This window comes from Diabrotica virgifera, chromosome 4 (genome assembly GCF_917563875.1).
Source record: "Diabrotica virgifera virgifera chromosome 4, PGI_DIABVI_V3a".
Classification (NCBI taxonomy): Eukaryota; Metazoa; Arthropoda; class Insecta; order Coleoptera; family Chrysomelidae; genus Diabrotica; species Diabrotica virgifera.
In genome coordinates, this window is record NC_065446.1 from 257,284,706 (window position 1) to 257,301,633 (window position 16,928).

At 30.8% G+C, this 16,928-nt stretch overlaps 2 protein-coding genes across 2 annotated transcripts in view; one reads left to right on the forward strand and one right to left on the reverse strand.

Moving 5' to 3' along the window:
* The window catches only part of LOC126883383 (zinc finger protein Xfin-like), a 105,434-nt gene extending 93,509 nt beyond the window's left edge, over positions 1-11,925 (reverse strand). Inside the window, exons 1-2 of the mRNA XM_050648908.1 lie at positions 11,371-11,925; positions 10,258-10,707 (exon numbers count right to left, since the gene is read on the reverse strand). Of these exons, the coding sequence (XP_050504865.1) occupies positions 10,258-10,707; positions 11,371-11,511 (591 nt within the window). The 5' untranslated portion in view covers positions 11,512-11,925. The remainder of the gene's footprint in view (positions 1-10,257; positions 10,708-11,370) is intronic.
* A 1,648-nt stretch (positions 11,926-13,573) lies between these two features.
* Positions 13,574-16,445, forward strand: LOC126883387 (NADH dehydrogenase [ubiquinone] 1 alpha subcomplex subunit 6). The gene is made up of 3 exons (XM_050648913.1): positions 13,574-13,939; positions 14,020-14,135; positions 16,253-16,445. Exons 1-3 carry the CDS (start codon positions 13,684-13,686, stop codon positions 16,379-16,381), a joined length of 501 nt encoding a protein of 166 aa, XP_050504870.1. The 5' UTR covers positions 13,574-13,683; the 3' UTR covers positions 16,382-16,445.
* The last annotated feature ends 483 nt before the right edge of the window (positions 16,446-16,928 follow it).

The window sequence follows — 16,928 nt, forward strand, 5'->3', positions numbered from 1 at the left end:
TCCTCCAACTATATGATGTTCCGTTTTATTTATGTTTAATTTTAATCCCTATTTAACGTATTCTTCGATTAGCTTTCTTGTCATGAATGTTATGACTTCTGCATCATTTGACACTAGTACTTGGTCATCTGCAAATAGCAAAGTATACAGGCAGTCCTCTCCAATTTCTATTCCCATTCTTGAGCACTTTTTAATCCGTAGTTGTGGCGCTTTTTGGATGTAAATTTTGAACAGCGTAGGAGAGAGGCAACATCCCTGTCGTAGACCTTTAGATGTTTTAAAGGGTTTTGATAAATTGTCTCGTATTTTTATCCTACTAATCGAATTTTTGTATATGTTATAAAGAGCATTTACATACGTGTTATCTAAACCAGATTCTTGGAGCACTTTAAACATCCTGTTTATTGGCACACTGTCGTAAGCATTTTCCAAATCTACAAACATTAGATGAGTTGTCAAATTTCTTTTCATTATCTTTTCTACCAATTGCTGTAATACAAAGGTATTGCCTAAATAGAATCATCCTGCGCGAAATCGACTTTTCTCTTCGATGTCTGGGAAAAACATCTCGATTCTTATTTTTAAAACTCTACCATACAGCTTTCCCCCAGAACTGGTTACACTAATACCCCTATAATTGCTACATGTTCTTTTACATCCCTTCTTATGTACTGAGAGCTTATAAAAGCCCTTTCCCAATCTTTCGGGATATTATATCCCTTTATAAGACAGTTATTGAAAATATCTGTAATTTTCTCTATTAGCAAATCTGAGCAATATTTCACCAGTTCTATAAATAGGTATGCCTCCAGGTCCCGTTGTTTTCCCATTTTTCATAGTTTCATAGCTTTCCTAACTTCTTCTTTAGTGATCATTTCTATATTTGTTGTTATTTCTTCTTGATCAGACTCAGTGTTTTCTATAAATTCCGGTCTATCCTCTGTTAGTAACATTTTATAATGCTCTTTCCATTGATCCATTTTAATTAAATGTACGTTAGTATTATGCTTTCGTCTGTTCTTAAATTTCTAAGGGTTTGCCAAACTTCAGATACTTTCGTTCCTCCCATATATATCTATTCAATTCAGCGCATTTCATTTACCACATTTCGTTTTTTCTTTCTGCAACTTTCCTTTTCACTTCTCTGTTTAACCGGGCATAATATATCTTTCTATCTTCACCGTCTTGTGAAACTAACCATGTCTGGTAAACGTTCTTTTTGTTTTCTATCAAGGATTCTAGATCTTGTGACCACTATTCTGGGTATTCTCTTTTTATGTTTTCCTTTTTTCCTAGCCCTTCTTCTGCTGCTCCATGAATGGCTTTCTTTACCTCCTCGTATATCGCTTCTGCGTTTCTATCTACTATGTTGTTTAGTTTTGCAACTAGTCTCCATTTATACATAAAATATTATATAAAAATAATAATTAATGTTTAATTATTTAAGTAGTAAATATACGAATAAATATAAAATGTTTTCATTATCATAAACAATTTCAATTCAAATACTGATTTGAAGACGTGTCTGTAGATTGTAGATAAATAATTTGACCAGGGCGTCGACGTCGCACCGCTGAGTAATCGAGAACACATTATATCTTTAACACATGCCGACACAGAGTAGGTGACATAATTAAGAATTTAGTTGTTTAGTCTACGATGATTTATGGTTAACGGTGCGAATATGATTTTGAGAAAAAAATATTTGAATATTGAAGATGATATTAGGTTCATAAAGTCAAAATCTATTCACTTGTCATCATTTTTTTTGTTAAGAAAAGGTAACAACCTCGTACAATCACATTATCAGCCTTCACTTTATTTTATTATTTGGTATTATCTAATAAAGTTATAAACTTCTCATTCTAAATTTAGAAAACTTTACAAGAATAGAACCAAATTTAAATAAAGAACCAAAACAAGGACCCACTTTAAATAACTTTTTCAAATACTTTTCAATTACGATTAAGTGAAGGACGTTATAACAGTAGAATAGGGTGACCAAACATCCCGTAAAAACGGGAATGTCCCGTTTTTTAACGATTTGTCCCGGGGTCCCGAAAAAGTCTCTCGGGATGCCTAAATGTCCCAAATGTTTGCTTTTGGTTGATTTTTTGTAACTGACCATATTTTCTCTCTTTAATTTTTCTTCAATTGCGGCATTTGTTTTCATTCGTATTTCTCTCTCTGTTGCTACTTTGTGGCCCAGTATTATTCTCATTCTGTGTTATTAGATATTTCTGAGTTATTGTGTCATTCTTCCCTACCGTCATGTATTTTGTTTTTGCTTGTTTATCTCTAGTCCTATTCTCTTCGCTTCCTTATGTAATTTTCCAAGTGCTTTTAAAAATGTCATCTTTGCCTTCTCTATTATGACTACATCATCTGCATTATGCTACTAGTTAAAGTTGATCTGTAATGTTTTTTTTGCACAGTTTGTCCTTCTCATGATTACTTTCAATATAAGATTAAATCATGTCGTAGCGAGATAGAGTCATCTTGTTTCACACCTTTGTTTTCATTAATCTTCTTAGAAGTTGTTCCGTTGAAACTGATCCTTGCTCTGGTGCTCTTTAGGCTCACTGTTAGCATGTCTTAATTTTTCTGGGATTCCAACATTCTCTAGCTCCCCCATCATTTTCTTCCGATTGATTGTATCAAAGCACTTTTGAAATCCATGAATATTAGGTGTATTTCTCTGTTTTATTCTCTCGATTTTTGAATTACCTATTTGCTCCACTGTATGTATGGAACTAATCATCGACCTTCCCGGTCTGAACCCGTTCTGGTATTCTTCTAATATTCGTTTAGCGCATGATTCAAGTCTTATGTTTAGTATGTTTGCTAGAATGTTATATGTGGTGTTAAATAAAGTGCTTGCTCTGTAATTCTCGCACTCCTTCCGATCTCCTTTTTTATATACAGTAGAACCCCGCAAATCAGAACCCCGCTAATTCTAACGTTCGGCAAATGCGGACCAACGGCAAGTGAAAAAAATTCAAGACAAAAACTTAGAAACATGTTTATTATACAGAGTAAAACCAGAAAATTGCACAATCTACGTTTAACAGGTCTTTGACTCCGTAACTTTCTTCTGACGCATGGAAGTGTAGCGAATTGACGCAGTGATGATAAACTATTTACACATAAACATTACATCTACTGGTAACGCAGCAGAGTTATGCTCCACGTAACGTAGAGCCACACCCAGAGCTTTAGTGGCATCTGCGTGTGACACCCAATATGACAGGGAAACTTCTTCCTCGCTTTCTTCATCTTCATTAGTCATTAGGGTTGCCTTGTGGTTGAACCAAGTCTACAATGTATTCATCCGTAAATTCTTCGCTCCCTTTGTCGTCAGCTTCAATCCATTCTGTAATTACACTTTCTTCTTAGTTTTCTCATTCATCTTGTATAGGGGAACGGGGAAAAATGGAGCTTATTCAAATTAGAAATCAAGCCATGGAGTTAACGACTAAGCACAAATGATGACACTGGCTCTGCATCAGTAACATAAATCTGAGATGGGTGGAAGAGGGAGAGAGACAGGCACAGCGACTCAAAATCAACGACAAAGTAAACTTTCAATTATTAGTTAGGCTAACTTTTGGATAATCCCAACTTTTCGGAATCCGAACAGGCTGTCCCCCCAATTAGGATTTGCGGGGTTTTACTGTATATAGGTACCTACTATAATATCTGCGTTCCAATCGGCTGGTAGTCTGTTTTGTTCATATGTTTTGTTGTATTAGCTGGTTTATTTCCTTATGCAATTCTCTTCCTCTGTATTTTATTCCACTGTTATTTCATTTTCTTCTGCTGCTTTTCCGTTTTCTATGTTTTTAATATTTGTTTTTGTACGTTTTCTTCTGTGAAAATTTCTACTTCGTTGTTGTCTTGTTCTTCTTCATCTGTTTCCTTCATACCGAATAATATTTTTTCGTAATATTCTTCTCATATTCTGCTGATCTGTTTGTCTTCAAACAGGGTTTCTTTTTTTTTTGTTTTTTAGTACTCTTGTTTTAATGCTGGACGTATTTTTTTATCTGACTTTTTTGTAAAATTGATATATTTGATTGTTTTCTCTGTCTTTTTTAATGTCCTCCAGCGAAACCCGTCATTTTTCTTCTTTTTATTTGTTGAGTTTGCTGTGTTTCTCGCTATTTTTTATTCTTCCCTGTTTTGTTTTGACGGATTGGTTGTTTATCCACGTCATTCTAGCGTAGTTTTTTAGTTTTCTGCGTGTTTCGCAGTCTTGATCGTACGTAAATTACACATTTAAAATTGAAAAGGATTTATAGGTTCCAAATTAGCTAAAAGACGGTGTTTCAATCCCTGTTTGGGTATCGCTCCAAACCCTTCTTGGCAGTAGCGCACCCCCGGGGGGTTTGGGAGTTAAACCCCCTTTCTCCCAGGGCATATGAAAAATATATAAATAATAGCAGGAAAATGTAACTTGTCTTTCACAAAATATAGAAAAAAATTTCGACGCCCAAGCCAACCCCCTTCCCCCCAGAGAAAAATTATAGGTGCGCTACTGCTGTTATGTGTCCCGTTTTTTTTCAAATTTATGATATGGTCACCCTACAGTAGAAACGCTTCTTAATTCACGAGAGTATTCTACACACTTGTTCTTAATCCAGGATACAGTTTTTTGTGTCAAATTAGAATTTCATAATGGTAGATAAGTTTATTTTAATTTTCTAATTTATTTCAACAGTAGGGCCCCCGCATACTGCAGACTTTTTACCTGCCGATAGTTTAGTCGGGTTGGGCAAAATTAAATATTTTTCTTTTTAAAATATGTAAGAATGTAGTTCGTTTGGTATGGCATGAGTGCTTTAATTTTTTTTTAAGTATTCTATTTGTTTTTAATTTTGTAGACTAGCAGACTTAACTACTTTATGTAATATAAAATTTAAGACTTACTACTATATTTTAAATATTTTTCAAAATATTATTTTCTATATCCTTACATAAAAAAATACATTGAGTGTATGAAATAAGTAAGCAATGTTTTAAACATTTTTATTATTTTCCAGACACCTTTGCACCTATTAGTTGAACAAATTATATTATTAAAAATTTTGTACTTACTTTACTTAAGCCGTCCTCTTGTACCCTACGCTGTCGAGGTAAAAATTTTGTAATAAAAAATTAAGAATTCAATTTTAACACTTCTATAATATGTTACAATTGAGCAATTAGACCAGCAGATTCGGCAACTGGTTATGATAAATTCATCAATTTTAATGAACATACTTTTTAATTTTTTATTTTTGCAGTGAAAAAAATACATTGTTAATTATACAAAAAAATATCACTAATATATCACAACAATATTTTTTTCAACATACTACAATAATCAATTATAAAAATATCCGAAGTCTAAATTCCAACATTTAAGGTGGCAACAGCGCAGTGGAAGCCATGAGGACATAAACTCAAATATACGGAGACCACCACAACCGCAAACTGAATAAATATATATTTGGATGCCATCAAAACCGTTAAAGTGATTTTAGATATACAGCAAGCGAACATGGCGCGCCTGACGGCAATTGCTCCAAGTAATGTGTATATTATTATACAGATAACGTGACTGAGGACGTCCGGCCAATATTTTGTGTAAGCATTGTAGGAAGTGGTACCTTTCATTTGCGATAAATTTTAGGGAAAGTCCTCGTGGCAACCGTATATCGGAGTTCACGAAGACCTGGAAGCCACGAGAGACTACGGTTTAACATGGGGGGACGTCATGAGATGCTAAAAATAAATATATATATATATATATATATATATATATATATATATATATATATATATATGTATTACAAATTGTTTAAGGCAGGAATATCAACCTATGATTCAAACTCCCAAGCATACATTATACACATAGTCATTACGAGGAAATAAAAAAGATCAAATAGATTATATCATTATTAACCACTGACAGGGTTGGCAAAAACCAAGGTTTTTTCGAAAAAAAAAACAAATAAACCAGGTTTTTTTGGTTTAAACCAGGTTTATTTAATACAAAGAATAATAAGTCTAAATTATGTCATATTCTCATGTCCTATGTCATATTATTTAGTTTGTGAAATCTGCCATTGTTATAGATAGCAGTGCGTGAAGGGTTTAAAGTGTTCGTGAAGTAACAATGTATTTTAAATGGGATTTACTTTTTCGCACTGTTTTTGAAACACTTTAATATAATCAAATATCCTTAACTTTCGCGTTGCCATGGTGATGACATAATGAGCAATAAATTACAACAAAAATTTTGACAATATTGTGGTTTAAAAGAAATTAGAATTTTTAAATGTCAAAGTTCTAAAAATTGTAGAATAGAAATGAATTCCAGTGACGAAGAGTTACAATATTTTTATTTGTTTATCGTAGATAAAATATTGTATGAAACTGTGCGTCAAGTACTTTTTGCGAACTTACGCGGTGTATAGCACTCGCTCCGTTGTCGCTCGTGCTCTAAACATCGCGTGCGTTCGCAAAAAGCATACTTCACGAACTGTTTCATAAATAACTATTATAAAATAATAGTAATAAATAATGGAAAAAATTATTAATACAACTTTTATTTTTACACACACAAAAACTTAATATAACAAAAAAATCTTCAAATGTAATAATATTCTCAAAATAACTAAGTTCTTCATTTCTGGCAGCTGTAATAAAAACTTTAAATATAACACCAGTTTTGAGGCTCAATAAAAAAACAGGTTTCAACCTGGTAACCTTTTTAAACTTTTAAGCTTTTTAAACTGATTTTTAAGAAAAAAAGCATAGTTGGTTTAAACCAAGGATTTAAGCATGTTGGTTTAAACCTGCCAAGCCTGACCACTGATACAGAAATGTAATAAAATCGCAAAAAACCTAACTAGGTGCAGATGTATGATCAGACCAGAATCCACTGGTCGCCACTATTGGGACCGTGCAAGTTCGGAAAAGCACACCTGGTTTGATAGCTCGGAAACTTTTTTCGCCCTTTTAACTATATTGGCCATTCATATTGGTCCTGGTTGCTGGATAATTGTCAAGGCCATAGCACAAAAAAATATATATGAAGAAAAAGTAAGACTGAGGTTATGTTATTAAAAGGTAAACAATAGGGAACTTGCACATTTTTTTTGTTACATAATAATGTTCAGTTTTGTTTAAAAATGAGATTTCCAAAATTTCACGCTTCAAAAACTCGTAATAACTTAGAAATACATATTTAAAGTCTTCTGCGGTATAAAATAGTTCATACGACCCGTGACGTCACATAGTTTTACATTAGTTATTATTATGGTTATATTTCGCTGTGTCTAGGTACACTCTAACATGTACGCAAATAAAAAAGTTAGGTACACGCGAATTAAACTTGATCAAGCCAGTGACTTCATTATTTAACGTGCGCAGTGACTGTATATTTTGGTACATGCTATTTTGATATGTTTAGTGTTTGTTTGATAGAAAAATACTTGTTAAGGGAAGGGAAGCAGAACTATTTAGATGTTTCAAACTTAATTGTAATAAATCAATGTATATATAAAAGTATATATTTAGGTTAGCAAAATAAATATATGTATTTAGTTGATATGACACGTACAAACTATTTGTTAAAAAAATTTTTATACGTAAGTTAATTATTATAATCAACTATTCTAAATGGGAAATAAGCCACAATGTAACTAAAAAAATGATTTTATTAACGTTTCGACGTCCAAATCGGATGTCATTGTCAAAATACAAAAATTAGTCAGATTAGATAAACTATTAGAAAAATTTTTTACTAAGCAACACCATTTTTGTTTAATTTAATAATATTTTGTATTTTGACAACGACGTCCGATTTAGATGTCGAAACGTTAATAAAATCATTTTTTGGTTAAATTGTGGCTTAGTTCCCATTTAGAATAGTTGATTACAAAAATGCCACAAGGATAATAGCTTCAGAACAAGTTAATTATTATTGTGAAAGCTTTAGGTCTTCTTTTTATTTTAATCTTTTACGGTAATACATACTATTTCATTTATAACTAAAAAAAATATATATTAATTTATAGTCTCTTATCTTTTTCGTACTGTTTTAAAATGTTCTTAAACTCACTAAAAGAACTAAATAATTGTCCACACTCCGTAGCTAATTTAAAAACAAACACTAAACAAATAAAAAATAAGAAATCACTGACACTCATAACTTTTTTATTTGCGTACACGGTAACGTATACCTAGACACAACCTTATATTTAGGTATATTCTTCTTCTCCTTCTTTAGTTTATTTACCTCCACCTACTTGGGTATTTGGCAAGCTCATCGTCGTGGAATAAGTCAAAAATATTTATATTCTAATGACATTTATCGTATGTCATTGTAATAATATATACCAGTTTGTTAAAATTGTAGTTTTATACTGTTTTTGAAGGAAAGGAACGAAGGTTTACTATTGAAAATAAAACCATTTTGTAAAAGTACAAATTTTTCTATGAATAGTTCAAACGATCAAAAACACTTGTAACGTCACATAAATGTATTTTCTACTGACATTTATAACGTCTAATTTAAAATTCTGTTTACTTTATTGGAAAAATGTAAATGTAAAACCAAGTGACGTCACGAAGCGTTTTGGACCACCTGTTTTAATTTGAATTTTTAATCGTCTTTAGGGGCCAAACGAAAGACAAACAAAACTTTTTCATCTTTGATACATGTTTTAAATTATGTTGTGTTGTGATTTATAACATTTTTTTCCAATTTAAAAATTTATACAAGTTCCCTATTGTATGTAGCAAATAAAATTAATTATTAAAATGCAGTACTGCAAGCAAAATACAATTAATAAATTTACTTTTATATAATAACTGCATATCATATCAATATTGTGGAGTAACATATAATTTTTCTTCTTCAATGAGAGTAGGTATGAAATATACCTCAATTTGACAATTTCAATTGACAATATGAATTATTTAAGAAAGTTGCAACATTTTTCCGCTATTCACTCACGATGGTTTCTCGTATCCCCTCCAAGTATATACTTGCACACCGCGAATAAAGGTAAGATTAAATAAAATGACCAGAAAACTACAAAACAATAAATTCTATACTTACAGCAAAGGCTAGAATATAAAATGAGAAGTCAAACAAGAACATGAAACAAACATAAAAGGCATTGACATCACTAACATTTTGAATAACCATTCTTCAGGTGCTATGAAACTTGTACTAAGAAACTTGTGCTAAGAAATTGTAAATCTTATGTATGAAAGAAGAAAATATAAAAAGAAAAACAATGATTGTTATAAAAAAAGATCCAAATATTGATGAAAGAGGCAATCAAAGATGCAAAAGATTATATGCTTTGGAAATGTATAGAAATCAAGGAATTTTTAAGGAAGGAATGATTCTTTCAATATTCACAAAAATATTGAAGAATTTACCAGCATCAGTAGAAGAAGACAAGGAAAACTTATAATAGGTAAGGATGGGAAACTTATATTGGACTTATCAGACAAGAATTAATGATGGAAGGAATATGGAAGAGTAATTTGAAAATGAGAGATTTTTTAATTAGCATGAACCAAATTGTCATCCAGGACCAGATATATCCATCTCCAAATATTCTCTCATTTGTTTATCGGATTTATCAGTTACTGAACAAAGTTTAAATATAATATCTAATTGATTCAAAGTAAATAGAATTTTACTGACTATTGAAAAATGATCATTATTCTCATATTGCTGGCTTATGGCCAAAACTAACAAACTCCATTTTTTAAACTGTTGAGAAATCAATGTATTAAACTTTACAAATGAAAAATCGTCTGAATTTAAAAATTTGTCTGGTTTTGTCAGTACATTTTTTGAGATTGGTCGCATATTAAAGGTAAAATTAGCTTATAATCGTAAAAAATTTGAGTTTTTTTGCAGGATAGGTTGTTTTGGCAGTAACTTGACGATATGTAGTAAAAATTTCATAAAAATGTCTTACTGTACCTACACATTTACAAAATGTACCAAACTTGGTTCATAAAGAAGCATAATATAAATGTTTTTAAATTTGCATTTATAAAAAATATAAAATTACAATTTTTAAGTTATATTTGTCATCAAAAATCACCAACATTAAATGTTTGATGTTAAAAAAAACTGAGTAATGGTATACCTAAATTGACAATTATTCACCTACTACTACAGAAAATAAATAACTGTTACAGTAATATAATTTTTGTTCGTATATGGGTATATATATTTACCTCTTTTTCAAACTCGGCTTCACATTGCTCACACGTATACACCTCCTCAACTTGATGGATCATCATGTGTGACTTCAAACTAGCTGCCCTTTTGAACCGTAAAGCAACACCACATATCGGGCAGTTTCTTAAGGTATTTTCAGTACGATGCACCAACTCGAAGTGTATCTTCAAGTTGGTTTCAATGTTGTAGGTGGCTGGACAATTCGTACATTTAAACTTTTTGTGGCATTTTAAGTGATCTGAGTGTTCTTTGGGAGTTGAGAAAGTAGCCTGACAAGCTGAACATGAATATGGTGCATCTATTGCACCGTTTTGTGCTACAGGGACTGGTAGTTCTTCCAGTTCATTAATTTGTGGTTGAATTTTGACAAGTTTTGGTGTTTCTGGTTGATTTGCAATATTAGACTCGAAGCTACTGAGGATAGCCTCATTTGTTTGATCTTCACTCTAAAATACATAACATAGGCATTATACCAAACACTAAAGGGGGGTCAAAAATCTTCAAAATTCGCATTACGTAATACTTGAACAATCCCTAAATCAAATTTTCGACAACCTTTCTCTAGATTAGGTGTATCCCAACATGCACCTGAATATATTGGAATAAAATGTTACAATAAAATAGTCAATATATTAACTCTCAGTAATTCTTCACATAAAGGTTTTCACCAAACTGTGTATTCATTTTTAATAGACAACACATTCTACAGTATTGATGGATTTTTAAATTTTTAACATTTTTGCAACAATAGTTCTAAAATTTTTATTTGTAACTTTTATTTATTTTATTGTAATCACTGTTTTATTTTAATCATGTGTACTTTTACTATATATTGTGCTCTTTGTACTAAAATTTTGACTAGTCTGATAGAATTTATACATTTATTTTGTAAGAATTGTGTAAACTTTGTGGATGAATAAATTCTATCTATATATCTAAACAATTGTTTTTTTTTGATTTCACATTATTATTTTCAATTCTGGATTGCATTTGAGTGTGAGAAATTATAATAACATAAAGTACAACTCCGCTCGAATTATCATGAGTGTGCACAGTTTGGTCAGTTTAGCGAACTCGAGTATGCACGTTAAGGAGTTAATCTAACTTACCTGTGGGTTTTCATTGGTAATAAGGTATATGCTTCCATCAGGCAGTACTTTCACTTGACCACAGGCATCAAATGGAATAATAAAGAAGGTAGGCCAATCAGTTTCTTCAGAAACACTGTTGACATTAGCACCAGTTAACATTTTCAACTACTTTTACAAAATTTATATGTCCTGATTTATTTAAGCTGCTGTATTCTTGTCAGCAAGTTCTGCTGTTCTGATTTAACAATTTATTGATTCCCTTCTATTTTAATTGTTTATTTTTGTTGGGATAAAGATTATAATAATAAAGTCATAAATAAAGCAGTACTTAAGTGTTGTGCAATATTTTTGAAGGTGCTTTTCATCAAACAGAAAGCATGGTTCAAAGAAATATATAAATTAAATCACCATAATCTAAAATAAAACAAAAATCTTATGTTTCCACTTTTTACAGTTTTTAAAATATCTCATATTGACAGATGTTATTATGAATAGTGACAGGGACAGGTGACTGTGACAGTGACAAAAGGACTTGGATTACAGATACTTATTTTTTTCAATTATTATGATAAGAAAACTAAAAATAAGTCTTGCGGGGTCCGAGAAGTTAGCTACAGATACAAGGAAATGAAGGCCTAACAGTGTTGCCATGTGTTCTTAGAATAAATCGGGAAAGAGCATGTGATATGTTTTTATTAATTTATTTATTGACAATAAATGTAAAACATTAACTATGTAGATAAAATAACGACAAAATTTTTAAAATTTTTAATGTTCTCTAATTATCTCGAAATACCAAGATTTTAGTATCAATAATAAAGTTAAAAAGTGTAAAATAAGTAAAATTCTGCTGCTTCAAGATTTTACTATATATTTTTTGTTTATTATAATCTATATGAAAATGAAATTTGTAAAATAAAGTGCAAAGTAAGTAAAATTCTGCTGCTTTAAGATTTTACTATATACTTTATTTATTATCTATATAAAAATAAGATTTGTGTAAAGAATAAATTCGCCAATACAATAATTACAGATTATCTAGTAATATTATTACATAGCATCTTTTCAGTTGAACTTATAGCAATCGAAAAAACTCTAACATTCATTAAAGACAAAAATATTAAAAAGCTGTGATAATAAGAGACTCCAGAATATATGCAACTGAAAATACAGATATACAAGTCCACAGAAATAATAAAGCTGTGATACAGGCTCCAGACTATATGCAACTAAAAATACAGATATACAACATACAAGTCCACAGTACTATTATAGGAAAAATATATAATTTGTCTAAAATGGAAGTGGTAACTATTTATATGGGTAAAGGGTAGGTATATATTTTTTTTGTATAAATATATAATAGGTATGTATTATAATTCCATAACAAAACGTCAACCTGGTAACAAATGTAAATTAGTGTTGTGTATTATAATGTAATGTTTATTATTATTAATTAAAGTACTTATTTGAAATGACAAATATCGCGATAATAATGTGTTTTATTTATCAAACCGACAAACGCAGAAATTAAAAAAATTGCTATTTGTAATAAGTATAAATAATTTACATAAAACTGTCAGAACATTAATAATTAATTAAAAGAAATATATGTGAATCTAAAGTGAATCGCTCTTCCCGCATTTGCGATATGTTCCAAAGTCTTTCACGTGCTACAATAGTTGTAGGCATTTTAATATTTTAAAAAATACAAAATGAACACAAAAATAACGTACTGACGAAGTAAACACTTTTCAGTAACTAAAAGCATTTCAGGTACATTCATTTCAAATAATAAAAAGAAATATAATATAATAAAAAGAAAGTCATAAAATGGATATCTGCGGAACATCTGTGCAATCTGGCAAACGCAAATTTAAACGTTCTCACTCTATTGCCAAATCTACTCAGTAACCTATCAGGACAATTGCCACAAAACAATTTCTAATAATTAACTGCAATTAATATCAAAACAAACAACAAATATTTATTCGTTCGTATTTTACATACATTAAAAAATAGCAAAATCCACAAGATAATGTAAAAAAGATAGTTTTCAAAGCTTTCTCTGTATATTTGAAGCGTGCAACATATTATACATTATATACATTATAATCACATGGCAACACTGTCAAACTTCAATTCAACGTTCTATGAAAATCTAATGTGGCTAACTTCTCGGACCATCCAATTTAATGAAGTCCCTTAAATGAATTTTAAAATACATTATTAATATACTGTGCCATAAATTAAAAGATACTTTTTATCAACCTTTTTTTATTTTGGAAATTTTCCAGGTATCTTCTCTTTGATTGGGTTGGTTATGTGGTTATGGGTTGGTTATGCTGGATACTGTCATTGTCATTTAAATGTCTTGATTTTCATTTTTCAATAACGTCAAAAGTGAGGTTAAGTTACATCACTAATTTCAGATTTTTAAAAAGAAAATACAAATTTGAGATGGCTTCACAAGCTATCAGACGAAGTGTTAAAGAAGTTAAACCTATTCTTTCTTTAGACCGTGAAGAAGCACGGAAAAGAGTCTTAAACTTATATAAAGCCTGGTACAGACAGCTCCCTTACATTGGTTTGTATTTTTTTAATAAATAGGGCTCTTCTTAGCTATGTTTTAAGATAAGGAGATCTTACAGTATTATTTTCTTTTAGTTCAGAATTATGATATTCCAAAAAATGTTGAGCAATGTCGAGAAAAGCTAAGGCAGGAATTTACCAAGTTTGATGACATTAAAGACATTAGGCTGATTGATATGTTAGTTATCAAGGTAGATATAACTTATTTGTACACATAGTTTAAAAAGCTATGCATCACCTGTCATATTGACGATTTTTACACTTTTATAAATCAGTATCTATATCAGGATATCCATATAAAATTGTTATAACTCAGGAATGGTTGTTGGTGAAATGGTATTTTTCTAATTACAAAAGAAGAACGAAATTAAATCATTGGAATTCGGCATCCCATATAAATTTCAGGAAATACTTGTCAAGAATCCGTCACAACTGGCTCACTATGTATTGCTGAGATTTTTTAGTTCGTTAACAAGCAATATCTCATATTTACCAAAAGTTAAATTATATGCAGTTATACCACTTTTCCTCTGAGCGGCTCATATTATTTAATAGGCCTTTTTCATACAGAATACACCTTTTTGGTTTTTTATTTTATTTAAATACCCATTTAATTGATCTGGTTTCGCTAAGGTATAAGCATTTGAAAAATTTATTTTGGTAAAATTTGTGATGAATTTATATACTTACAAGACCTTACAAGAATTATGGCTTTATTTGAAGAAGGCCATTCACAGTGGTTCTTTGCAGAGATTAGTGATGTTGATTATAGTTACTTTCGAGTATTCGTTACAAATCGTTACTTTTGTATAAAGTAATCATTTAAAGTATATGTTACTTTGATTACTTTGTTTACTTTTGTTACTTTTGTATTTGAGTACCGGTAATCATATCGAGAATCGCATTTTTTCTATTTCGTATAAGTATAAGATCCGAAATAACGACCTTCACTGGTCTATTTTATGGATAGAAATTAAATGATATGTAATTGTTCTGTCATTGCTGTTCCACAATATCAGTGATCTCGAGTAATCTGTTTGCATCAATTAAGTGCTAAAAACAAACCCTCGAAACTCTAGATGACATACTTACCTTAGCAGTAACCCTGGGCACCCAGGTGCTTCGGAGGTCGGTTCTGATTGCAAATTCGTGTTCAGTGAAGCCAAATATCCCGAAATAAGAAGATCTGGCCCATAATATACTGATTTTAACATGTTTATGCATTTTTCGATGCGTTTTATACCACTTTAAAATGTAATAATGCATTTCCACCTATTTTTGTATTAATGTAAAGACTGAAATAGTTTTGTACACACTTATGACAACAGGTAAAAGGGGGAGAAGTGTACTTTTGAAGTGTGTAAAATAAATAATTCGTAGCTGAGCGCTTTCGGCTTATAAAGCCATCTTCGGAGCTATGGTCAAAAAGGTCAAAATACCACTATGAAGAGAGATGGGTTCCATGTATGATATAAAATACTTCTGTTTCTTATGTAGTTTTTTATTGGTTGGAAAAACCTTGTCTGTCTGTTTAAAAAATTGCTCAATTTTCTGTTGGTTATTTTTGTATCCAGAAAAGTTAAACATCAAGAATGAATACAAAGGACTTTCACTCGAAAAATTACATTACATATAAAACGAATATTTGATCATGGTAAGGTCAAATAAACCCTACCATTTGAATAGTGCAGTGTCAGATAGCAGAATTATGCGGCAATATATAAATCGTGGAATATTTATAATCAATGTTTATACGTGTTTCACTTAAATGACTATATTTGTTTCTTTCAAGTAGTTTATGAGTAAAAGTTTTTAGTTTGTAATTTTTTATTTATCAAAAAAAATAACATGTATTACCAGACAACGGCAGTTCTCGCCAGTGGTGCACACCCACACCCCCCTACACGTTATACTATATATACACAAAATTTTCGATTTTCTAAATCTGACGGAATTGAAAACTGTGCCAACCCCCATCTTAAAGTTCAGGGAAAAGATTCACCCATTCATATGTCAACCATCAATTTTGGTCCAAGGATGTGGATTTTACGGCCCTTCCTATTTAGGGCCTGTTTTTCGTTACCAAAACTCCCAAAAACTTCGAAAAATTTTACGGCGTTTAGCGGTTTTTTTTTCTTGTTTATCTTTTGCAACAAAAAATATCTGTCAACGCTACCTATATTTTTTATGAATGATCTATAACAGTAGTTTCTAAAATAGGTAATAATAGCGAAAATTTTGGATGATGCATAACTTTTGACACAATATGTAGTTAGCCAGCTGTTTATTTAATTTTGTTTTATTTAAGGGCCAAATGGAGCTTAAAGAAGTTGTGAATATTTGGAAGCAAAAGGGTCACATTATGTCTTACTTCAAGGATACCATAGAACCAAAACCCAAAGATTTCTTGGGAAAATTCTTGAACGGCAAAGATTAGAGTTAATATGATTGTTTTTAAGTGTAGTTTGTGTAAATAATATAAATAAATGATTAAAAATGTAGTAATAGTTCAATTAACTGCCTAATTTTCAATCACAAATTAAACCACTTAATTTATCATCTCACATTAATCTTAACTTCCTAATTTTACCTACTGAACCTACTTACTGACCTGAATAGCTATTACCCAATTCCATACAAAATCTATGGTCCTATTTGAAGTGTGGAAGAAAGAAAATGAACAAGAGAAGACCAGGAAGCACTGAAATTAGATAAGTAGAAGCCTTACAGGAGTCTTTGAGTCTACTGTTGCAACTAATGGCAAAGTTGAAGGAGCATCCAGTGACACACAAAATAACCTCTGGATAACACTGTAAGTTTTTGAATATTTAAGTATTCTCATTAGAACAGTAGTTGTGGTGAAGGATTCATAAATGATGCTGGTATTAAATATATGTATATTAAAACTGCATCTCAGTTCATGATATTGGCTTTATTTAAGCTAATATTCATGGGTGGTTTAACTCACTACACAGTGCATTTTT

Bases quoted from the DNA above. Each gene is read 5' to 3' on its own strand.
- LOC126883387 (XM_050648913.1), top strand. From the start codon at position 13,684: ATGGGTTGGTTATGCTGGATACTGTCATTGTCATTTAAATGTCTTGAT. The intron at 13,940-14,019 runs GTTTGTATTTTT...ATTTTCTTTTAG, and splicing joins CAGACAGCTCCCTTACATTG to TTCAGAATTATGATATTCCA. The intron at 14,136-16,252 runs GTAGATATAACT...GTTTTATTTAAG, and splicing joins TTGATATGTTAGTTATCAAG to GGCCAAATGGAGCTTAAAGA.